The sequence below is a fragment of the Lissotriton vulgaris genome, chromosome 6, assembly GCF_964263255.1.
Source record: "Lissotriton vulgaris chromosome 6, aLisVul1.2, whole genome shotgun sequence".
NCBI classification, from domain to species: Eukaryota; Metazoa; Chordata; class Amphibia; order Caudata; family Salamandridae; genus Lissotriton; species Lissotriton vulgaris.
Window position 1 is genome coordinate 1,862,576,348 of NC_141694.1, and position 25,609 is coordinate 1,862,601,956.

General features: G+C 42.1%; 1 protein-coding gene across 1 annotated transcript in view; it reads right to left on the reverse strand.

The window, feature by feature from the left end:
• The window catches only part of LOC147709680 (uncharacterized), a 237,182-nt gene that overhangs the window by 111,177 nt on the left and 100,396 nt on the right, over window positions 1-25,609 (reverse strand). Inside the window, exons 13-16 of the mRNA XM_086928192.1 lie at window positions 24,210-24,353; window positions 18,533-18,673; window positions 15,798-15,941; window positions 8,577-8,723 (exon numbers count right to left, since the gene is read on the reverse strand). Of these exons, the coding sequence (XP_086784318.1) occupies window positions 8,577-8,723; window positions 15,798-15,941; window positions 18,533-18,673; window positions 24,210-24,353 (576 nt within the window). The remainder of the gene's footprint in view (window positions 1-8,576; window positions 8,724-15,797; window positions 15,942-18,532; window positions 18,674-24,209; window positions 24,354-25,609) is intronic.

The following is a 25,609-nucleotide window of genomic DNA, read 5'->3' on the forward strand; positions in this document are numbered from 1 at the left end:
ATTTCGGAGTGATGAAGACTTTAAGCTTGCTCACATCCATCATCTGTATTCTTACCTTGTGTTGGCCCTTTTAAGCCCTTTTTCCAGACCTAGAAGAGGATAGCTGCGTTATATGATGATAGATCCCTTATTCTTGACTCTAATCCATCTATTGCCTATTGGCTTTGACATAATTATGTGTCCTTTCATTATCCTGCCTATAGTAGAGGGTGGATCCTTTGGTCTTGACTTTATATTACACATTGGTATGGTTTGTGTAGGTACTCTGACAGAGCTAAGGGTTATTTCATCCTTCTCAGGCCTACAAGGCCCAGAACTAGAGAGACTCAATTTTGCTTTCTGTCCCTGCAGAGCTGAGATGCTTGAAGGGGAAAGGTAATATTTTGGTTTTGAGCTGTTGTTCGTCCTAAGCGAACCGGAGAGAACCGGCCAGAGCTGAATCTAATCAAGAAGTGTCCCTGGGCTCAGGTCTCTAGACGAAACAAGCAGCTGATCACTGTGGGAGCATCTAGAGCAAGGAGCCCGGTGCATGGACCTGGTGGGAGGAGGCTACTGGCTGGAGCTTTCCACTAGAGGAGAGGATTCCATATTAGCGAATTGCAGGAGAGGAGGAGTGGTCAGTTTGGTTCTTGAAGAGTGAAGAGTAGACTGTTTGCTGGAGCTGAAAAGTATAGTTCAGTTCAATTGGTTTTCTGGAATGGAGAAAGAAGGCAGATGATTGCTGAAGCTGGAGAGAGCAGTCATATGAACAAAGCTGGAACTATCAGCTGGGGCTGCCAGTTTATCAGAATGCATTAAAGCAGATGGAGGAGTTGAGGCTGTCAGCTGAAGCAGTTGAGCCAGAGCCGTTAAGCTGTGGTGACGGAGGGAGAGACAGAGAGCCCTGATCCTACCAGAGAGAGAGAAATATTCCTTCTAATAGGTGAAGTAGTCTAAACTAGTCTGCTTTACACTTACACCTTAATCTTGTCTTCATTCCCTAGGCTATTGTATGTCTAATCCTTTTCTTTCAGCGGTGTGTTACAGTTCCTGTTAGTTACAGAGACCCCGCAGATCTGTGTATATGTTTATTTCCATTTTATTGTTATTGTCATAAAGATACCCCAGTTCTTAGTGAACCAGTGTGCATGTGTTGTTCTTATGATAGAGAGCGTTTAAATCAGGTGATAACTATTGCATACAGTGTGTGTCTCTTGTTCTTAAAGCACAGGTAACCTTTCCTTCTAGTCAGGTGTTACAGCCAGAACAGATGCTGCCCCTGATCTGGTAAGTAGCCACTGAATAATTAGGGAGAGAGAGGAGCCCTTGAGCTAAGAAAATAGATATACACTAAGTGATTCGGCCATCCCATAATATTATTGTAGTAGCAAACCTTTAGTGAATAGTGAGAGAGACTTCCCAACATAGAGAGAGAGATAGAGCTGAAGGTATTCATAGGAAAGTGATTGTCGTTGTGTAGCGGCGTTAGCGAGAGCACTGATTGTGGTCAGTGTGTATACCCACATGATTGTGGCTTGAGAGAGAGCACCGGGGGGATACGGTGTGTAATGAGATCGCATCTAGGGAAAGTGGCGTTAGTGAGAGCACTGATTGTGGTCAGTGTGTATACCCACAGGATTGTGGCTTGTGTATGTATGAAATATAGAGAGCACTAGGGCTGCAGCCTAGTGTGTAGACACGACGGATTGCGTGTCGAGTGAGCACTGATGGTGATCAGTGTGTAATGGTAAATAATCAGAACTGCCCCAGGGTAGATTAGTCTGGACCCATGTGGTCGCCAGACTATGAGGTATGAGTGTGGTGTAGGGCATGGACGTCCTTAGTAATCAGTGAGTATTCCTAGTAATCCCTATAGATTTAGTGGTGCTTCTAATTATATGAGCTTGTATACTGCGAGTTCCCCATCCTCAGGTAGGTACCCAGTTGCCTGGATAGATGGGTCCTGAGGAGGGAGGTGGTTACGTTCCGGCTGGGTTGGAGGTGCTCCATGGAGCTGATCCCATCTGGTTCGAGAACCCGGTCGTTACATCTGGCGTAGTCGGCAGCTTCGCACATGTTGCGCAGAGGAGGGAGCCCTTGGCATGTGTTTGAATAGTTTCCCATAAGTTGTGGGGGAGTGCCCTAATCGCCAGTTACATCTGGCGTAGTCGGGCAGTTTTGAATTAAGCGCAGAGGAGGGAGCCCTTAGCATGTGTTTGGATAGTTTCCCATAAGTTGTGGGGGAGTGCCCTAATCGCCAGTTACATCTGGCGTAGTCGACAGCTTCGCACATGTTGCGCAGAGGAGGGTGCCCTGGTCATGTATTTGAACTTGAAACTCTTTAAATTTGACATCTGGGAACAGTCTGTGACTTGCATGGTGAGGTGTAGTGCCTGACCTATGGGCTTGAAGAGTTGCAGTGTAAGGAGATGGCAGTACATCATGGCATTTGACTTATGCAGGGTGGAAGAAATGCTTTTCATCTTGGTGTTTGAACTGTCAGGCTTGAAGGGTGACATTACATGAGGGAGCCAATTCCATCTTTGTGATGATCCAATTGTACAAATGTGTGTGAAAAATGCTTTTAAATTGCCCTTTAAATTGCTTGCTGCATTTGCTTCTGCTGTGCAATGTAAAATGTATTCAATGTAATATGACTTGTGGAGTTCCTTGTAAATAGCGCCATGTGAATATGGCTTGTGAGGAGCATGTTCTCATTTTGACTTGCTGTGTTCCTTGTGAATTGCACCTTGTTTATATGCCTTGTGAAGAGCATGTCATTTTTTGGACTTGTTGAGTTTCTTGTAAATATAGCTTGTGAATAGCGCCATGTGGATATGGCTTGTACAGTGCATGTTATCATTGCGTTAGGCAGGAGAGAGCTGGATCTCTTTCAAATGCTTTGGGAAAATGTTTTGTAGATGTGCGCACATGTTATTTGAAAACGTGGAGTGATAAGTTCTTGAATTTCCCATGTACTGCAGACATTGGGGAATGATTGTGTTTGAGCTGCCAAAGGGTTAATATCTTGGATTGAGAAGGCAGTATTTATTCTAACATGCTGTTTAACATGCATGGTTATGTGAGCTGAAACTAATAGTCAGTGAGTGTTTAGATGAATGATGGTTTGATTTGACTTTCATTGGCGGCTGGGTCTGCCTATGTGCTTTGTCAGCTTGCTGACAGCAGGTTAGCATCTTGCATGGAGAGAAGAGCAGTGTTCATTTAACATTCTATTTGAAATGCATCCACGAATTTGTGTGGGTTTGCCTTGGAACACATGATTTAATGTGTCTGACTCTCGGAGGTCGGAAAGTTATAAATCAACCAGTCGGATTGAGATAAGGGTTTTCAGCTGTGGATGGCACACGAACCAGTGTTTTGGATACCGGTTGTGAAGAACAAAATATAAAACAGACCCATCATGGAATGTGCTTTTAATTAGTGAAATGCAACCATGTGCTTTTAAAAAAAATGTGTTCTAGAAAATATACATTATTATTTTTCCAATGCAAGCTGCCCTTTGGAATAGCGTGTGAAAGTTAACCCACTCAGTTAGAAAAAATGGCTATTTGAAAAATAAATGATGAATCTGGCCCTTTTAATAGGTAGAATAGAAAAGCTTGCACACTAAATTATGAATTCTTGGTTATGCAACGCAAAATTACATGTTGCCCCTTGTTTAATTTGAAAAAATGTAATGTGTTTGCATTCAATGTTCTTCTAATATTTTTCCCTTGCAGCTAGTAGCAGTATTTTATAATAGAATTATTTTAAAATGCTAGCATGTGACTTAGTTATTAAAAATGTCTTTCTTAATTTGCTTTTTACCACCTTTAAATCTGCTTCAGTTAGTTAGAAAATAATGGTCAGTGCTTCTGCCCTGGGAAAGGCTGTAATGTTTTCAGTTTTGAGGCATCTGCTTTGACCTTGACTGATATGAGCCCTGCATCTGTTCGCGCTCTGAATTTTGAAAGGGTGGAGGCCTGGTAACTTCTGAGAGCAGAGAGAGCCAGCTTGTTATTCTTGGCTATATTACAATTTCTTTCCGTGGAGAAATGTTTATGTAAGGGGGGGTCAAGTCGCTCTTCCTTGCTGTCGGCGCAGACAGCTTCATTGACTTCAGATAAGGGATCCTTGCACATGCAGAATAATTGGCAGACGCTTGGCCCTTGGAGTTAGATAAATACAGTAGGCCTAGAGAGCTTCCCTGACTAGAGATTAGAGATGCTTGGACAGAATGGTTGGCAGTAGCTTTGCTCCTGCAATGAGATCAGCATTTGGCAGTGATTCAAAATTACATCGCACTGTAGCCCGGCTCCTGCTTATTTTGATTGGAGCAGATTCAAAACTCTGAGCGCGAACATCTTTCTTAAGGGAGGGGCTGTTTCTCAGATGAGTAAGGAGTAGCTAGGCCCCAGCCCTTCTGGCTGTGTATGACAAAATTGGATTTTGCCCAAACAAATTTAAAGATTATGATTTATTTAGAATGTTTACATCATTGCTTGGATTTAGAGGAATTCCTTTTATAAATTAGGAGGTTTCTTTCGACAATAAAAAGCACTTGGGGTGCTTTTTAAATGAAAAATGTATTTTTGCTAGATTAATGATACTTGTTTTTTCGTGTCAGGTTGTTGGGATGTGGTGTTTGGTGTGTGCGTCGGCCCACCCCCCTCCCACTCCCTTTGTTATTTTATTTTATTGTTTTTATTTTTATGTTAGTTTGTTGTTTTTGGAATATAGAACCAGACCAGACCGGATGGGGCAGATGAACGGCGGAAGCTGGTGACTAATGACCAGATCGGAGGAAGTGCTTCCTTGGCACAGGATACAGATTAAGATGGAGGGTGGTGACCTACACTGATGAATCAACAGACTGTCTTTCCACAGTTGACTGCCCTGACAGAATTTCGATGATCTGGATTTCCTGAACTTTTTTGACAAAGCCAAAAGTTATATCTTTTAAAAAATGAACTGAATTTCTGACAAAAAAATATATATTTTTGAAACCTAAATTACAGTATTGCACGAGTCATGTGCTATGATCCCTAATGATGAAATGCTGAAATGTAATTTCTTGGCCTGCGTTCTTGAGCCTTGCATTTTTCCATGTTTCTATTTCAGATCTGGGAGTTCTGGGAGGTGTGTCTTTTAGTCAGGTTATGTCCTACATCTATTAGTAATAGTTGCCCAGACCTTGAGGACCCTTTGTCATGTTTATTTGTCAGATTTCATCAAATTCTTTCTTAAGTTGACCGGAGTAGGTAGGCCTCATTTAGGCCCCTTGTTGTTTTTATTCCACACACATGGCCCTACATCAATAGATTTCATGAGTTATCATTAGAAGTTGAGGCACATTTAGTTCTTAAGTTGACCGAAGTAGGTAGGCCCCATTTAGGCCCCTTGCTGTTTTCATTCTACAAACATGTCCCTACATCAATAGATTTCATCAGTTATCACTAGAAGTTGAGGCACATTTAGTTCGAGGGTGCTTTGGTTGGTTTCTGTTGTTATTAGATCAATCTTAGTTACGTTTCAGCATTCAGGTCAAGGGTGCTTTGATTTGATTTCAGTTGGTTGTTAGGTTTGTATTCCCTACATCAAGTTTTAGGTGGAATTTTCTTTAGTTGTCATTTATTTTAGAGAGTTATTTTGGTTTTTGGTTTTGTTGATAGATTATGTTGATGTGTGTTTATTAGTTTGTTATTGTTTATAGATGTTCACAGGATAAAGTCTAGGGTGGAATGTCTTGACAGGTTTTTTTGCTCTTTTTCGGAGTGATGAAGACTTTAAGCTTGCTCACATCCATCATTTGTATTCTTACCTTGTGTTGGCCCTTTTAAGCCCTTTTTCCAGACCTAGAAGAGGATAGCTGCGTTATATGATGATAGATCCCTTATTCTTGACTCTAATCCATCTATTGCCTATTGGCTTTGACATAATTATGTGTCCTTTCATTATCCTGCCTATAGTAGAGGGTGGATCCTGTGGTCTTGACTTTATATTACACATTGGTATGGTTTGTGTAGGTACTCTGACAGAGCTAAGGGTTATTTCATCCTTCTCAGGCCTACAAGGCCCAGAACTAGAGAGACTCCATTTTGTTTTCTGTCCCTGCAGAGCTGAGATGCTTGAAGGGGAAAGGTAATATTTTGGTTTTGAGCTGTTGTTCGTCCTAAGCGAACCGGAGAGAACTGGCCAGAGCTGAATCTAATCAAGAAGTGTCCCTGGGCTCAGGTCTCTAGATGAAACAAGCAGCTGATCACTGTGGGAGCGTCTAGAGCAAGGAGCCCGGTGCATGGACCTGGTAGGAGGAGGCTACTGGCTGGAGCTTTCCACTAGAGGAGAGGATTCCATATTAGCGAATTGCAGGAGAGGAGGAGTGGTCAGTTTGGTTCTTGAAGAGTGAAGAGTAGAATATTTGCTGGAGCTGAAAAGAATAGTTCAGTTCTATTGGTTTTCTGGAATGGAGAAAGAAGGCAGATGATTGCTGAAGCTGGAGAGAGCAGTCATATGAACAAAGCTGGAACTATCAGCTGGGGCTGCCAGTTTATCAGAATGCATTAAAGCAGATGGAGGAGTTGAGGCTGTCAGCTGAAGCAGTTGAGCCAGAGGCGTGAAGCTGTCGTGACGGAGGGAGAGACAGAGAGCCCTGATCCTACCAGAGAGAGAGAAATATTCCTTCTAATAGGTGAGGTAGTCTAAACTAGTCTGCTTTACACTTACACCTTAATCTTGACTTTATTCCCTAGGCTATTGTATGTCTAATCCTTTTCTTTCTGCGGTGTGTTACAGTTCCTGTTAGTTACAGAGACCCCGCAGATCTGTGTATATGTTTATTTCCATTTTATTGTTATTGTAATAAAGATACCCCAGTTCTTAGTGAACCAGTGTGCATGTGTTGTTCTTATGATAGAGAGCGTTTAAATCAGGTAATAACTCTTGCATACAGTGTGTGTCTCTTGTTCTTAAAGCACAGGTAACCTTTCCTTCTAGTCAGGTGTTACAGCCAGAACAGATGCTGCCCCTGATCCGGTAAGTAGCCACTGAATAATTAGGGAGAGAGAGGAGCCCTTGAGCTAAGAAAATAGATATACACTAAGTGATTCGGCCATCCCATAATATTATTGTAGTAGCAAACCTTTAGTGAATAGTGAGAGAGACTTCCCAACATAGAGAGAGAGATAGAGCTGAAGGTATTCATAGGAAAGTGATCGTCGTTGTGTAGCGGCGTTAGTGAGAGCACTGATTGTGGTCAGTGTGTATACCCACATGATTGTGGCTTGAGAGAGAGCACCGGGGGGATACGGTGTGTAATGAGATCACCTCTAGGGAAAGTGGCGTTAGTGAGAGCACTGATTTTGGTCAGTGTGTATACCCACAGGATTCTGGCTTGTGTATGTATGAAATATAGAGAGCACTAGGGCTGCAGCCTAGTGTGTAGACACGCTGGATTGCGTGTCGAGTGAGCACTGATGGTGATCAGTGTGTAATGGTAAATAATCAGAACTGCCCCAGGGCAGATTGTCTGGACCCATGTGGTCGCGAGACTATGAGGTATGAGTGTGATGCAGGGCATGGACGTCCTTAGTAACAGTGAGTATTCCTAGTAATCCCTATAGATTTAGTGGTGTTTCTAATGATATGAGCTTGTATATTGCGAGTTCCCCATCCTCAGGTAGGTACCCAGGTGCCTGGATACATGGGTCCTGAGGAGGGAGGTGGTTACGTTCCGGCTGGGTTGGAGGTGCTCCAAGGAGCTGATCCCATCTGGTTCGAGAACCCGGTCGTTACAGGTGGGTAGGTAGGTAAGGAGTAGGAACATGATATTGGAAAACTAATAGAAAGCACATTCTACAATTTAATATGTCACCATTTTAGAGAAAGGACTATCAAAAATCATCCTTTTTGGTTGGCCATTGCTTTTGATTATGGCATCAACATCTGGGGGAAGATGAAGGGGGCACCCTGTCACAAGCTCCTTTTAAAGGAAACATTTAGATCTACGAATATCCCACCATGAGTAGCTGGGAGTAATAAATGAAGCTGGATGATTGTCACCAATGTGACCATGGATGTTAGAAAGGATAAGCACTTTTGAGAACAATAGAAGTCTTCTTATAGGGTTTGTTCACAGCCCTGCATGAACCTCCATTCACTCAGACGCATGACAACACTATGTGGCACTTGTCAACAACAGTGCACACATTTTGGAACAAATATCAAATGAAAAACCCTCCTATCCATACCGTCTAAAACAGTTTGACATTACATGATCAACTAGCTGTCATCTCCCTAGCCAGTCATCAATCAATTGATCAAGATATAGAATTAGGAGTAGAAGTTACACACACAGATACAGCTGCTGTGCAGTGTATATAGAGAGAGCGGAAGTCTGTTCCTCACTCAAGGCGAAATAAATATCCCATCAGCATGAGAGCTTATGATTCTACACATATTTACATGGATGCACGAAGCACTCGTTCATTTGTTCACAATGATGCTGTGTCTTTCTGAATGAGGTTCATCTTGAAATCAGAAATACAAGTTAAGAACTGACATCAGCATCAGTCATCCCTCCATCTTGGCACAAGTACCTTTCTCTGGAGCCTTGCACTTTAATCCACACTGGAAGTAGCAGCACTTCTGATCCCCTGTGCAGTCACCATCATTCTTACACTGATCATCTTCAGCTCGGAAGCACCTTATGGTGTCTATTGGACACATTCCTTGCTTTGGTTTCACTGAAAACAGTAGAGAATTTGTTACATGGTATCTGCTCTTGAACAGAAGACCCATTATATCTTACAGTGAAGTAGGTTTCATCAACATTGGGTGGTGGGGGTTTCAAGGTCCAAGGAAATGACTCATAGACAATGTACATAGGTGGGATGTGGTAGAGGAAGGTTATCTTAGGGGACAAGAGTGTTAGCTCAGTGCCGCAAGAAGAGGTAATGACAGATAGTTCATCCCAGTAAGCAGGGAATGAAGAGAATGTGAGAAGTACAGTTTAGGGTTGTCCAGGAAACTGGCTTATATGTAAATGTAAATGTAAATGTATTGGCATTTATATAGCGCACTACTTACCCGTAGGGTCCCAAGGCGCTTCGACCGCTGCGAAACCCTTCCTGGCTTCCCTGAGAGATGGTCCCTTAATGGGTATCTCCAGGGTGAGACCAGGCATCCCCAGCGGTCTGGTGGGGCCGTTAGTGAAGATGAGGCAAGCTAATGCCCAGAGTTGCCGAGTGTGATCGCTGATCAGAGTGGGCACCGAGGCGAGAGAGTTATCGAGTCCGCTGACCCTGGTCCAGAAACATGCCGCGCCGGGAATCGAACCCTGGTCCCGGGCCGTCCTCTGCTCTCGGGTCTGCCGCCTCTAACCAGTGAGCCACACTACTTCACTTATATGAAAGTGTCACAGAAAACAGTGGCAATGGCGAACCGTGTAATACTATAGAGTATAGATATTTGGACTGGAGTGGTGCACCATGGAGCTGTATGGAGTAGAGTGGAGTAAAAAATACTGGATTAGCTTACAATGTAGTGGTATGTACTGGAGTGTTTTAGACTGGAGTGGCATACACTAAATAGTGCACAGTGGAGCAGCGCAAAGTCAACTGGTATCCAGTGGTGTGGCATACAGCAGAGTGTGTAAATTAAAGGAAATGTTCCATTAAATTGTGTGAAAATATGTCAATGGTATATCTCCGTAATATATATTCTAATATGGAAATGCAAATGTTAATTTTCCGGTTGCATATGTAAACAATGTAAGTAATATTAAATGTATAAGTTGTTCACCACGTAGTTATATATTTTGCTATGGTTTACAGTGGTAAATGCGCGGTATACAACAGTACATGGTGCGGAGAATGGGTTATATGAATAGCTGATGACTGTGTTTACCAAAGGTAAGAATTTAGCCAAGTACTTTTTATCAGAATTTTGCATTAACGTAAGGTCAGTGTTTCGTAGCATTTGGGGTTATGGTCTTACATATAGTCAAGTATTAGATATCATTGTTATTAACAACAAATTACCACTTCATTTGTGGCAATAGGTTCACTTTTTAGTTTATAAATTTGAATAAATTATTGACATTAATGTTTTTTGTAAATTGTTTCCCTTAATAACTTAGCACCTGTTTCACAAATGTCTGGTAAATTTTGCAGGCCTATTACACATGTTTAATTGACGGAGGAGTAACATTTTTGCATGGTTTGGTGAAGGGGTGCAAAGAAAAAAGAAGTAGTCCCAAAACGTGCCTAAATCCAATGTATTTTACACACATTATACACTTTTGTTGTTTGCATAGCGCAAAAAACACCATTCGGTTTTTGCTAAAACGCGGCAGGGTTACATATTTTGGTGTGCCAATGATTCTCATGGGTAGTGCAGGTAAGCACTGTACCTATTTTAGAATTGTTTAGGTATTTACAGTTAGTAATACCTCTTGTTGCAGTATTTTACCAGAATGTCAGGGTATTTCGCCGTAAGTCATGAGCTGATTGGCTAATCATTGGGTTTACAAAATTGAAACTACCTATGTTATTTTTAATTACACTTTGCTCATGCCTTCCAATGTAGGTAAGACTTTGGTTTGGTATACTTCCTGCAACTATAATGGGTAGAGCAAAATATTTGTAAGTATAATAAAATATAAAGTAGAGCAGTACTAATGGTATCCCAAAACATTTTGTAAAGTTACTGTTTTTGTTTACAAATTTCTATAAGTTGTTATAAGTGTATAGTCATGTCATTTTTTGAAAGTAGTCCAGTAATTTTAAGTAATTACCACACTACTCAGTACACATATTTGTGGATAATCAAATATGGAAAAATTGAAAATACACTTTAGTATACTATATTTATAAAACATACTGTCCTAAAGTTTATTTCCAATTTTATTGTTTGTAATTCTGTTTTTTTACATTCTGTTTAGTACTGCGGTACTACCACGGTACTCCATAATTGCAAAAATATATATTTATAAACATATAAGAATTTTTGCCTACCTATTACCACTTTACTAAAGTGGTTATAGGTATCTGAAAAATGCCAAGTGTAATACTTATTGGGCTTGAAAGATATAACACAGCACACAGGCAAACTGGAGCTAGGAACATAATGTCTACCTTTAACTTTTGTAAAAGCAGTCATTAGCCTATCAGTTAATGACTTGTCATTGATGTATACTTAAGTAATACAAATTGTCATCAGTGATGTCACTGACCATGTCATGAATGATGTAATATGTGACATCATCAGCAGTGGATTGCGGACTTGCGAGATATAGTTAGTACAACTAACTGTATCGGAGGAATTTCAATGGTTTTGTATCAGCTAACTATAACACCCCTAAAATGTACAGTTTTTTCAGCGAATTTCTAAGGTTTTTTAAATGCTAATTTCTGTATCAATTTTTACATTTTTTATATATTTATTTTCCAACAAACTGCCTTTGTATATTGCAATACATTGACTGTATCCTGTAATATACAACAGCACAGCTAGTGTTTATGATTTGGATAAAGTTAAACATTATAGTCTACATCTTCAATCAAAATATAAAAAGTCAAATTTGTCAATTAATTTTTTTTTTATCGTGCGCGCGATGTGCCTGCACCTTGTGAGTTAAAAAAAAAAAGAAAAGTTTTTTTTGCCCTTCGGGGTCCTTCAGAGACCCCCTGAGAAGGCCTAGGGGGTCAGGAGTCTCTACCCTGCCCCCTTTTCACGTTCTCCACTATTGTTTTTGACTCAGTTCTGCCTCGAGGGTGCAAGCAACGTACGCGCACCTCGCAATTTTTTTTTAAATGGGTTTTTTGCCCTTCAGGGTCCTTCAAGGACCCCAAGAGAAAGCCTAGGGGTTTGGGAGTCTCTTCCCTTCCTCCTTTTCACGTTTTTAAAAGCATTTATGAAAATCGTTTATATGCGATGTTAGCGCAACGTGCACGCATGTGTGCGCACACGTTGCACGCACGTAAAGTCATGTGACATGAAAACAACACTTTTGGTTGGTGGGTTGGTGGGTGTTCCCATTCAATGCCCATGGTATTTGACATATTCCAAAGATTAGCAACATAATGTAAATCTGGGAATGCGTAATAACCATGTGCCTCCCAGGGACAGGCGCAACATTTGTTTTTGTGAAAGAAGGTGTCCCTTTCTACAAAAAAACAACTGGCTTTCAATGCAGGCCCGCTGGTGCCATGGCTCTAGGGTGTCTGTATTGGTGCAAAGCTGCCTAAATGGTGCTAGCACAAATGAAAGGACATGGATGCATTATATTGACGTAAGTAGGACACAGTGATGCTCTTCCTTTATGGCGCAGCAAACTAGCTTCTGTTGCTGCGTTGCATCATTTTGTTGTAAATGAGCACTCAGGTCTACAGCACAGATGCAACATGCAGCAAACACACAGCATGCCTGAAAATAAATGAAACAAAAATCATATTCTTACTGAACAAATTACATTTGTTCAACACCACTTACACAAAAGGAGTACAACATGGATTCACTATGTACCAAACTTACAAAATACATCAATAATGTTACAGAACATTTAAAAGTCGTTCAATATGATTTTAACACTCTGAAGTAGTAGTGATACAAAATCAGTTTTAAATGATCCGTGAGATCATCGAACATCAAATCAAATACTGTTACATAAGAATAACATTCCGTATATCTGGAAATGTTCTCAGAGCTATACAAATCTAAAAAAGAGAAAGTTATATAACCATTCAGATGTAATGTCCACTTACAAAGGAAACTCCAAATAATGGGCACCAAGGGGCACACTTATCAAACTTTCACACAGGGAAATGCAGCAAGCCACCTTGATTCACTGCACTGATGAAAGAGTAGGAATGCTTCATATTTAATATTAAATGGTGCACTGCTGTAGCTTTCTTGAGCAGGTGTAATGTACTGCCTAGCACCAATGCAAGATAGGTACAGAAAAAGGGAAGAGGGTTACAGAAAGAGGTTAGAGGGGTGCTAAAAGAATAAAGTTAGGTACAGAAATAGGCAAGAGAGGTGCAGAAAGAGGCAAGAGAACTGCAGAAAGAGGTAAGAGAAGTGCAGAAAGAAGCAACAGAGTTGCGGAAAGAGGCAAGTGAGTGACAGAAAGAGGCAAGAGAGGTGCAGAAAGAGTAAAGAGAACAGCAGAAAGAGGGAAGAGGTACAGAAAAAAGCTAGAGAAGTACAGAAAGAATCAATAGACGTGCAGAAAGAGGCAAGAGAAGTGAAGAAAGGTGCAAAAGAAGTGCAGAAAGAGGCATTAGAGGTACAGAAAGAGGCAAGAGAGGTGCAGAAAGAAGCAACAGCAGTACAGAAAGGATAAAGACGTATTGAAAGAGGCAAGAGGAGTGTAGAAAGAGGCAAGAGGGGAGCAGAAAGATGAAAGAGAGGTGCGGGTAGAGTGAAGATGAGTGTAGAAAGATGCTATAGGAGTGCAAAAAGAAGCAATAGAGGTTCAGAAAGAAGCTACAGAAGTACATAAAGAAGCAACAGAGGTGCAGAAAGAGGCAAGAGAAGTACAGAAAGGTACAAAAGAAGTGCAGAAAGAGGCATTAGCAATACAGAAAGAAGCAATAGAGGTGCAGAATAGGGAAGAAGGTTGCAGAATTCTATAATAAAGGTGCACAAAGAAGCAAACGCAGCGCAAAAATAACCAACATAGGTTGAGAAAGAGGCAAATAAAGTGCAGAAAGAGGCAAGAGAGGTACAGAAGGAAGCAACAGAGGTGTTGAAAGAATGAAGTGAAGTACAGATAGAGGAAAGAGTGTTGCAGAAAAAGGCAAGGGAGGTGCACAAAGAGGCAAGAAGGATTCAGAAAGAGGCAATAGGGGTGCCGAAGGAATTAATGAGGTGCAGAAACAGGCAAGAGAAGGGTAGAAAGAGGCAAGAGAAGTACTGGAAGAAGCAAGACAGGTGCAGCAAATAGCAAGAAAAGCGCAGAAAGAAGCAAGAGACGTACAGAAAGAGGCAATAGAAGAGACATAGAAAGAGGCAAGAATGGTGCAGAAAGAGGGAAGAGGGTGCAGAAATAGGAAATAGAGCTACACAAAGAGGCAATAGGGTGCAGTATAGGGAAGAAGATTGTAGAATGTAGTAAGAACGGTACACAAAGAAGCATGAGAAGTGTCAAAAGAACAAACAGAGGTGGAGAAAGAGGCAAGAGAATTGCGGAAGAGGCAAGAGAGGTGCATAAAGAGGCAAGAAAGGTACAGAAAGAGGGAAGAGGGTGCAGAAATAGGAGAAGGAGATACAAAAAGAGGCAAGAGAGGTGCAGAATAGGGAAGTAGGTTACAGAATTTTGTAAGAAAGTTGCACAAAGAAGCAAGAGCAGTGCAAAACGAACAAACAGTAGTAAAGAAAGAGGAAAGAGAAGTACAGAAAGAGGCAAGACAGGTGCAGAAAGAGGCAAGAGAGATACAGAAAGACAGAAAGAGGTACAATGGGTGCACAACAAAGCAAGTAAGGTACAGATAGAAGCAAGAAAGGTGCAGAAAGAAGCAACAGGGGTACAGAAAGAGGCTTGAGGGATACAGACAGAGGCTAAAGAAGTGCAGAAAAACACAACATAGGTGCATAAGCAGGCAAGAAAACTGCATAAAGATGCAAAAGCAACAGAGGTGCAAAAAGAGGCAAAATAACTGTAGAAAAAGGCAAAAGAGGTACAGAAAGAGGCAGGAGAGGTGCACAAAGAAGCAAGAGAAGTGCATAAAGAAGCATCAGGGGAGCAGACAAAGGCAAGAGAGGTGTAGAAACAGGCAGGAGAGGTGTAGATAAAAGGGAAGAAGGTTTAGAAAGAAGAGAGGTACAGACTGAAGCAAGAGCAGTGCAGAAAGTAGCAAGAGGGGTGCGAAAAGCAGCAAGAGGGGTGCATTAAAAGGCAAGAGGGATGCAGAAAGAAGCAAGAGAGTTACAGAAAGAAGCAACAGAGGTGCAGAAAGAAGCAAGAGGGGTACAGAAATACGGAAGAGGGGTACAGAAAGTAGCACGATGGGTGCACAAAGAAGCAAAAGAAGAACATATAGAAGCAAGGGAAGTGCAGAAAGAAACAGCAGGGGTGAAGAAAGAGGCAAGAGATTAGCAGACATAGGCAAACGTGGTGCAGAAAGATAGAACAGGTATGCAGACAGAGGCAAGAGAGGTACAGAAAGAGGTAAGAGGGTGCAGAAAGAGAAAATACAGACAAAGAAAGAGGCAAGAGAGATACCAAATGGAGAAGAAGGTTGCAGATATTTATAAGAAAGATGCACAAAGAAGCAAGAGCAGTGCAAAAAGAATCAACAGAGGTGCAGAAACAGGCACGAGAATGGACTAAAAAAGCAACAGTGGTGTAGAAAGAATCAAGAGAAGTGCAGAAAAAGGCAGGTGAGGTACAGAAATAGACAAGAGAGGTGCAGAAAGAGGCAAGACAACTGCAGAAAGAGGCAGAAGGGATACAGAACTTTGCAAAAAAAGGTGCAGAAAGAAGCAGGAGCAGTGCAGAAAAAGGCAAATAGGGTGCAGAAAGTGGCACAAGAAGTGCAGACAGAAGCAATAGGGATGATTTGTCTATGATTTCCATCCTAGAGATAGAAATGCCAGAAACAACCAACAGATCCCTCTCTCTAAGTTACTCTTAGCTATCTTCTGATGACCACTGAAATACGGGATTGGATACCCATGATTTGTAAAGGGGAGAGCAAATAACAAGATGGTAACCCTTATAGACTAGTCTTAAAATTTAGCATCCTTGAACTGCAGGGCTCTCATGTGGTGTGCACTTTGACATCTGGATCCTACATATTGTATATGCTTGTTACCTGTTGTAATGTTTGTGCATTCCTGTGTGCAGACTGGAGTGCAGCACTTTTGTGATCCTTGGCAGTCGCTATCTTGGTTGCACGTTGGAGGCGGAAGAGGAGTTGCACATCTTGTAACTGGCACTGGGCACTCACCAGGTTTTTCTGTAAGAGAGTAAGTCACAGCCATGAAATTCAGCTAACCATCCTCTGGCATTTGCAGCATTTTAATCCTTTGTGATAGGCTTTGCGTGAGAAGGCCCTGGTGACTAACACGTAGAATGCCCACCTAATATATTATTACTAAAAATATTCAATTGCAGATGACATTACTTGCTAACTAGTTCCGGCAAATGTTTACTAGATAACCTGCAATCTAAACAAAAATGAACTTGTGTTTAAAGTTGCAACTGACATTATCTCATCATGCCCTTGTGAAAGGCTTTCCCCAAACACCCACACATGAAACCCAGTCCTTAAACATACCCTACCACAAAACTTTCATATGTTGTAAAACCACAGCATGCTTGAAAATAAATAAAATTTAAATCACAACTATGTAGAACAGTTAAAGCCGTTCATCATACAGCACTTTAACAGCAAGGGCGGATTACAATGGCGGGGAGACTGCCACCGACAGGAGGTTGATAGAGGTCCCTCCACCATCGCAACCAGCTTTACCGCCCGACATATTATGATTGCGGGCAGACGTGTGGAGGTCATACAGACCGACTACCATGCATCTGACTGACTCCTTGAGACCGCTGGTGTGACGGAGGGCCTCATAGTCCAAACAATGCTGGCGGTGCCTACCAGACCCTGCCATAGGGATTAGGATGTCCCTTTCTGCCAGCTGTTTCATGGTAGGCTACCCAACATGAAAAGTCTGGTGGAAAGAGGCATTGAGTGCCTGTAGCGGGCCCTCCTTCCCCCTGGTCCTTGCTTGTAGGTGTTGTGGGGCACCTATTGTGCCTCCCTACATATCTCGGTACCATGTGGCTAGCACCCCATGGTGCCTGCCACTTAGGCAGGGATATGTAACATGTCCTGTTTTTACATTGTGGTGGCTGCTGCAGCCAGCAGCACCCACCGCAATGTAAAATATAGGCATTGCACCCACCGTGGTAGTTGTCACATTGTAATGCCTACTGTGGGACAGCCAACAGCATGTCGGGCGGTCCCAATCCCTGATACGATGACAGATGGACTGAAGTCCACCCATAATCATATTCAACCTCTAAGCCTAGAACAAAGATGAAACATGCAGCAAACCCACCACATCACCATTAACATTACACTTTATTGCCTAATCCCAAAGCTGTGACAATACTGAATTTAAATTCAGAGAAGTAGAAAGATGTTGAGGTTTTATTTATGTAATGTGTGACAGAAAATTCAAGGGATTGAGAGCAATAGTGACTAAAGACACTTCATCCTCACCCCCCAAAGAATATGCCAATTTTTATTTCCCAGCAGTTGCTAACTGTATGAAAAAATTAAACTGAACAGATGTCACCTCTTATATTCCTGCTTTGAGTGCCACTGTGGCATGCAGCCATTAATTTGAAGGTCACTGTGTTCCCACCACTTTGATGCTAAACATTGCCTCTTGCCATTATGGGGTGAATGAGAACTGGTCTGCACCCCTTTTTTATTTGAGATACACTTGCCGTAATTTTAATTAGGTTAACTCATTCTAATCTAGTGGAGGCATGAAGCAGGGGTCAACCACCTAGTCTGGGAGAAACATGTTAATGGGCTATTTGAGACATAGATTACCTACCATTTTGCAGGTCTCCTTCTGCTTTACTATGAGGAGTGGAAACCACAGATACAGGTTTGCAGAAGCATACTATCCTGAAAAGTATTTACACTCAAAATGTTAAAGAAAAAGACAACTAAGAATCCATGAGAGTGAGAATGGAACCGTTTCACCTGGATTGTAACCTCTGAACCCCAAATTAGTGTCTTTCATTCTCTCTACTTCTCTAACTACGATTTATATCCATGCACCTCATATGCTTCCCTCAGTTTATTTTTTTCTAGTTTACATGTCTGCACAATTACCATATTTTCTAAAATGGGTTTATTCTCTAGTATCTGTACCGCAGACCCTCCACACCTCTGAAGTGATGTTGCCACAGTTGATATGTGCTGCCACAGATATGGAGTACCTCTGTGTTCAGGAAGCTTCTTTACCCCAGTTGAGCAGTACCCAATTCATACCTCTTACATGTGCCTCATGCTCTTTTTCAAGGTTCCCCCTAGCTGGGTACTCTGAGAAATGCTGGGAAACCTCACCAGATGTCTGCTGTCTTCCAATGTTTGCATAGTTCTTGATGATTATAAACACTACAATAGTGTCTTCAACTCAAAGACCTGCCCAATTAAACAGGCTGTCCCCCATACTGCCAGACCATTTTTCTGTCGGCACCCTGCTTTAACAGCTCATGAACTTGGAGATTTTTGTTTTAAGCTCTTCAGTGAGAGAAAAGTGTGATCTGATTAGTAAAATAGGTTTGACACATACATTTTCAAATCCACAGGTTCTCTTTAAGACAGCAATACATGAACCAGGATATGACAGGGGGGGTAAGGAGTAAGAGCATTATTTATTTTTGTTGGCCATTGCTTTTGGCTATGTTGTCAGCATTCAGGGTAATGGGGGAAGATGAGTAGGGCACTTAGTCACAAGCCCCTTTAAAAGAAACATTTAGATCTTCAAATGACTTCCTGTGAGTGGCTGTGAATAATACCTGTAGCAGGATCCTTGCACTTAAGTCCACATTGGAAATGGCAGCACTTCTGATTTCCCGTGCAGTCAATGTCGATCTTGCACTGATCCAATTCAGCCTTTTTGCACACAACTGTGTCTTTTGGACATTCACCAGTTTTCACTGTAACAGAGAAAGTTACAACATTCAGGGACCTTTTCATACAGTGGCACAGTAGAGGCTTAATGAGAACCCCTGACTCGCTCACCCCAAACACAACAAAAGGGTTAACATATTGGCCACATTTACACCACAACCATAGCAATAATATATGAAAAAAATCCACCATTTGTTTGCTTACTTCTCCAAAGATATAAGGCATCATTTATGAAAAGTGTTGCATAGCTACGTGAAAACAGTGATGCAACATTTTTCAGGGCACCCTCCTTGCGACAGGCTGGAATTACTGTACAGCGCTCCATGTCACAAGCATTTGGAGATACGCCAGTATTCCTGATGTGTTCGTAGGTGGAAACGTGGTGTATTGCTGGGGTGCAACTCCAGCAATGTGTCTTTTCATAAGCGGGCAAGCCCCATGTGAAAGGGCATGTGTTATCCTTATGCCTGCTGTGAGAGAGGCGGAAGGATTTCACGCAGTGGCATCCTAGAAGTGTTGCAGTGAAATCTCTGCCTTGTCTGCGATGGAACACCCACACTGCATACATTATACTTGTTACAGGTATATTGTAGCACATGAGTTTACGAAGTGACACATCTGCCTCGATGCGTCACTTTGTAAATATGGCGCAGTGTATCTCATATTTTACGTTATCATAGAATCACAAGTGACACAAGGGAGGCCAAAATCAGTCATGAAATTCACCAAACCATCCTCTGGCTTTTTCAGCTTTTTAAGCCTACATGATTGGCCTTGTATGAGATGGCCCGGGTGACAAACAAGTACCAGGTCTGCCTATTATATCAGTACTAAATATATTTAATTGTAGATGACATTTGTTACTAATTAGTTCTTGCAATAGTGTACTAGATAACCTGTAATCTAAACAAAAATATTTTTTTGTACGTTGCAACTGACATCATTTCATCTTGCAGTGCCCTTTTGCAAGGACTTCCCCAAACTACCTACACATAAAACCCAATGTTCATGGGAGGCCTACCACAAAGCTTTAACACGCAGTGACACCATAAAATGCTTGAAAATAAATGAAAACTAAATTCATGAATACATAAGACCATTAAAGGTGTTGCAAAACACAGCAATTAGACACCCGGGATCTTATTTAGAGTCCCTTGTGGCACATTTCCACTGCCAGAGCATCGCTTTTGTGATGCTCTGGAGGTGAACAGTGCAGGCCCATATCTACGATGCCACAGAAAGTGACCCTCCATGGCTTTTCATGGCTTCATAGATATGGTGTGAGGTAAGGCAGGGCAAGTCACTGCTTTGCTTCCCATTGCATTAGGGCAATGTGCCAAGGGAGTTACGGTGGGTGTTCCCATTCAATGCCCATGGTATTTGACATATTCCATAGATTAGCAACATAATGTAAATCTGGGAATGCGTCAAAACCATGTGCCTCCCCAGGGCAGGCGAAACATTTGTTTTTGTGAAAGAAGGTGTCCCTTTCTACAAAAAAACAACTGGCTTTCAATGCAGGCCCGCTTGTGCCATGGCTCTAGGGTGCCTGTATTGGTGCAAAGCTGCCTAAATGGTGCCAGCACAAATGAAAGGACATGGATGCATTATATTGACGTAAGTAGGACACAGCGATGCTCTTCCTTTATGGTGCAGCAAACTAACTTCTGTTGCTGCGTTGCATCATTTTGTTGTAAATGAGCCCCCAGCTCTACAGCACAGATGCAGCATGCAGCAAACCCACAGCATGCCTGAAAATAAATGAAACTAAAATCATGTTCTGACTGAACAAATTACATTTGTTCAACACCACTTACACAAAAGGAGTACAACATGGATTCACTATGTACCAAACTTACACAATACATCAATAATGTTACAGAACAATTAAAAGTCGTTCAATATGATTTTAACACTCTGAAGTAGTAGTGATACAAAATCAGTTTTAAATGATCCGTGAGATCATCGAACATCAAATCAAATACTGTTACTTAAGAATAACATTCAGTATATCTGGAAATGTTCTCAGAGCTATACAAATCTAAAAAAGAGAAAGTTATATAACCATTCAGATGTAATGTCCACTTACAAAGGAAACTCCAAATAATGGGCACCAAGGGGCCAGCAAGCCACCTTGATTCACTGCACTGATGAAAGAGTAGGAATGCTTCATATTTAATATTATATGGTGCACTGCTATAGCTTTCTTGAGCAGGTGTAATGTACTGCCTAGCGCCAATGCAAGAGAGGTACAGAAAAAGGGAAGAGGGTTACAGAAAGAGGTTAGAGGGGTGCTAAAAGAATAAAGTTAGGTACAGAAATAGGCAAGAGCGGTGCAGAAAGAGGTAAGAGAAGTGCAGAAAGAAGCAACAGAATTGCGGAAAGAGGCAAGTGAGTGACAGAAAGAGGCAAGAGAAGTGCAGAAAGAGTAAAGAGAACAGCAGAAAGAGGGAAGAGGTACAGAAAAAAGCTAGAGAAGTACAGAACGAATCAATAGACGTGCAGAAAGAGGCAAGAAATGTGAAGAAAGGTGCAAAAGAAGTGCAGAAAGAGGCATTAGCGGTACAGAAAGAGGCAAGAGAGGTGCAGAAAGAAGCAACGGCAGTACAGAAAGGATAAAGACGTATAGAAAGAGGCAAGAGGAGTGTAGAAAGAGGCAAGAGGGGAGCAGAAAGATGAAAGAGAGGTGCGGATAGAGTGAAGATGAGTGTAGGAAGATGCTATAGGAGTGCAAAAAGAAGCAATAGAGGTTCAGAAAGAAGCTACAGAAGTACATAAAGAAGCAACAGAGGTGCAGAAAGAGGCAAGAGAAGTACAGAAAGGTACAAAAGAAGTGCAGAAAGAGGCATTAGCAATACAGAAAGAGGCAATAGAAGTGCAGAATAGGGAAGAAGGTTGCAGAATTCTATAATAAAGGTGCACAAAAAAGCAAACGCAGCGCAAAAATAACCAACATAGGTTGAGAAAGAGGCAAATAAAGTGCAGAAAGAGGCAAGAGAGGTGCAGAAGGAAGCAACAGAGGTGTTGAAAGAATGAAGTGAAGTACAGATAGAGGAAAGAGTGTTGCAGAAAAAGGCAAGGGAGGTGCACAAAGAGGCAAGAAGGATTCAGAAAGAGGCAATAGGGGTGCCGAAGGAATTAATGAGGTGCAGAAACAGGCAAGAGAAGGGTAGAAAGAGGCAAGAGAAGTACAGGAAGAAGCAAGACAGGTGCAGAAAATAGCAAGAAAAGTGCAGACAGAAGCAAGAGACGTACAGAAAGAGGCAATAGAAGAGACATAGAAAGAGGCAAGAAAGGTGCAGAAAGAGGCAAGAGGGTGCAGTATAGGGAAGAAGGTTGTAGAATGTAGTAAGAACGGTACACAAAGAAGCATGAGAAGTGTGAAAAGAACAAACAGAGGTGGAGAAAGAGGCAAGAGAATTGCAGAAGAGGCAAGAGAGGTGCATAAAGAGGCAAGAAAGGTACAGAAAGAGGGAAGAGGGTGCAGAAATAGGAAATGGAGATACAAAAAGAGGCAAGAGAGGTGCAGAATAGGGAAGTAGGTTACAGAATTTTGTAAGAAAGTTGCACAAAGAAGCAAGAGCAGTGCAAAACGAACCAACAGTAGTAAAGAGAGTGGAAAGAGAAGTACAGATAGAGGCAAGAGAGGTGCAGAAAGAGGCAAGAGAGATACAGAAAGACAGAAAGAGGTACAATGGGTGCACAACAAAGCAAGTAAGGTACAGTTAGAAGCAAGAAAGGTGCAAAAAGAAGCAACAGAGGTACAGAAAGAGGCGTGAGGGATACAGACAGAGGCAAAAGAAGTGCAGAAAAACACAACATAGGTGCATAAGCAGGCAAGAAAACTACATAAAGACGCAAGAGCTTAGCGGAAACGGGCAAAAGTGGTGCAGAAAGATTAAACAGGTGTGCAGACAGAGTCAAGAGGGGTGCAAATAGAGGAAAGAGGGTGCAGAAAGAGACAAGAGGTTCAGAAAGAAGCAAGATAACTTTAGACATAGGCAAGAGGGATACAGAACCTTGCAAGAAAGGTGTAGATATAAGCAGGAGCTTTGCAGAAAGAACCTACAGATATGCAGAAAAAGGCAAATGGGGTGCAGAAAGAGGCACAAAAAGTGGAGAAAAAAGCAACAGAGGTGCAAAAAGAGGCAAAATAATTGTAGAAAAAGGAAAAAGAGGTACAGAAAGAGGCAGGAGAGGTGCAGAAAGAAGCAAGAGAAGTGCAGAAAGAAGCATCAGGGGAGCAGACAAAGGCAAGAGAGGTATAGAAACAGGCAGGAGAGGTGTAGATAAAAGGGAAGAAGGTTTAGAAAGAAGAGAGGTACAGACTGAAGCAAGAGAAGTGCAGAAAGTAGCAAGAGGGGTGCGCAAAGCAGCAAGAGGGGTGCATTAAAAGGCAAGAGGGATGCAGAAAGAAGCAAGAGAGTTACAGAAAGAAGCAAGGGAAGTTCGGAAAGAAGCAACAGAGGTGCAGAAAGAAGCAAGAGGGGTACAGAAATACGGAAGAGGGGTACAGAAAGAGGCACAATGGGTGCACAAAGAAGCAAAAGAAGAACATATAGAAGCAAGGGAAGTGCAGAAAGAAACAGCAGGGGTGAAGAAAGAGGCTAGAGGGGTGCAGAAGAGGCAAGAGAAGTACAGAAAAAAGCAACAGAGGTACAGAAGGAGGCAAGAGAACTACAGAAAGAGGCAAGAGATTAGCAGAAATTGCAAAAGTGGTGCAGAAAGAAGAAACATGTATTCAGACAGAGGCAAGAGAGGTTTAGAAGGAGGGTAGAGGGTGCAGAAACAAGCAACAGAGATGCACGGGGGCAAGAGAACTGATGAAAGAGGCAAGAGATTAGCAGACATAGGCAAACGTGGTGCAGAAAGATAGAACAGGTATGCAGACAGAGGCAAGAGAGGTACAGAAAGAGGTAAGAGGGTGCAGAAAGAGAAAATACAGACAAAGAAAGAGGCAAGAGATATACCAAATGGAGAAGAAGGTTGCAGATATTTATAAGAAAGATGCACAAAGAAGCAAGAGCAGTGCAAAAAGAATCAACAGAGGTGCAGAAACAGGCACGAGAATGGACTAAAGAAGCAACAGTGGTGTTGAAAGAATCAAGAGAAGTGCAGAAAAAGGCAGGTGAGGTGCAGAAATAGACAAGAGAGGTGCAGAAAGAGGCAAGATAACTGCAGAAAGAGGCAGGAGGGATACAGAACTTTGCAAAAAAAGGTGCAGAAAGAAGCAGGAGCAGTGCAGAAAAAGGGAAATGGGGTGCAGAAAGTGGCACAAAAAGTGCAGACAGAAGCAATAGAGATGATTTGTCTATGATTTCCATCCTAGAGATAGAAATGCCAGAAACAACCAACAGATCTCTCTCTCTAAGTTACTCTTAGCTATCTTCTGATGACCACTGAAATACGGGATTGGATACCCATGATTTGTAAAGGGGAGAGCAAATAACAAGATGGTAACCCTTATAGACTAGTCTTAAAATTTAGCATCCTTGAACTGCAGGGCTCTCATGTGGTGTGCACTTTGACATCTGGATCCTACATATTGTATATGCTTGTTACCTGTTGTGATGTTTGTGCATTCCTGGGTGCAGACTGGAGTGCAGCACTTTTGTGATCCTTGGCAGTCGCTATCTTGGTGGCACTTTGGAGGCAGAAGAGGAGTTGCACATCTTGTAACTGGCACTGGGCACTCACCAGGTTTCTCTGTAGGAGAGTGAGTCACAGCCATGAAATTCAGCTAACCATCCTCTGGCATTTGCAGCATTTTAATCCTTTGTGATAGGCTTTGCGTGAGAAGGCCCTGGTGACTAACACGTAGAATGCCCACCTAATATATTATTACTAAAAATATTTAATTGCAGATGACATTACTTGCTAACTAGTTCCGGCAAATGTTTACTAGATAACCTGCAATCTAAACAAAAATGAACTTGTGTTTAAAGTTGCAACTGACATTATCTCATCATGCCCTTGTGAAAGGCTTTCCCCCAAACACCCACACATAAAACCCAGTCCTTAAACATACCCTACCACAAAACTTTCATATGTTGTAAAACCACAGCATGCTTGAAAATAAATAAAATTTAAATCACAACTATGTAGAACAGTTAAAGCCGTTCATCATACAGCACTTTAACAGCAAGGGCGAATTACAATGGAGGGGAGACTGCCACCGACAGGAGGTTGATAGCGGTCCCTCCGCCATCGCAACCAGCTTTACCGCCCGACATATTATGATTGCGGGCAGACGTGTGGTGGTCATACAGACCGACTACCATGCATCTGACTGACTCTTTGAGACCGCTGGTGTGACGGAGGGGCTCATAGTCCCAACAATGCTGGCGGTGCCCACCAGACCCTGCCATAGGGATTAGGATGTCCCTTTCTGCCAGCTGTTTCATGGTAGGCTACCCAACATGAAAAGTCTGGTGGAAAGAGGCATTGAGTGCCTGTAGCGGGCCCTCCTTCCACCTGGTCCTTGCTTGTAGGTGTTGTGGAGCACCTATTGTGCCTCCCTACATATCTCGGTACCATGTGGCTAGCACCCCATGGTGCCTGCCACTTAGGCAGGGATATGTAACATGTCCTGTTTTTACATTGTGGCGGCTGCTGCAGCCAGCAGCACCCACCCCAATGTAAAATATAGGCATTGCAACCACCGTGGTGGTTGTCGCATTGTAATGCTTACTGTGGGACAGCCGAAAGCATGTCGGGCGGTCCCAATCCCTGATACGATGACAGATGGACTGAAGTCCACCCACAATCATAATCAGCCTCTAAGCCTAGAATAAAGATGAAACATGCAGCAAACCCACCACATCACCATTAACATTATACTTTATTGCCTAATCCCAAAGCTGTGACAATACTGAATTTAAATTTAGAGAAGTAGAAAGATGTTGTGGTTTTATTTATGTAATGTGTGACAGAAAATTCAAGGGATTGAGAGCAATAGAGAC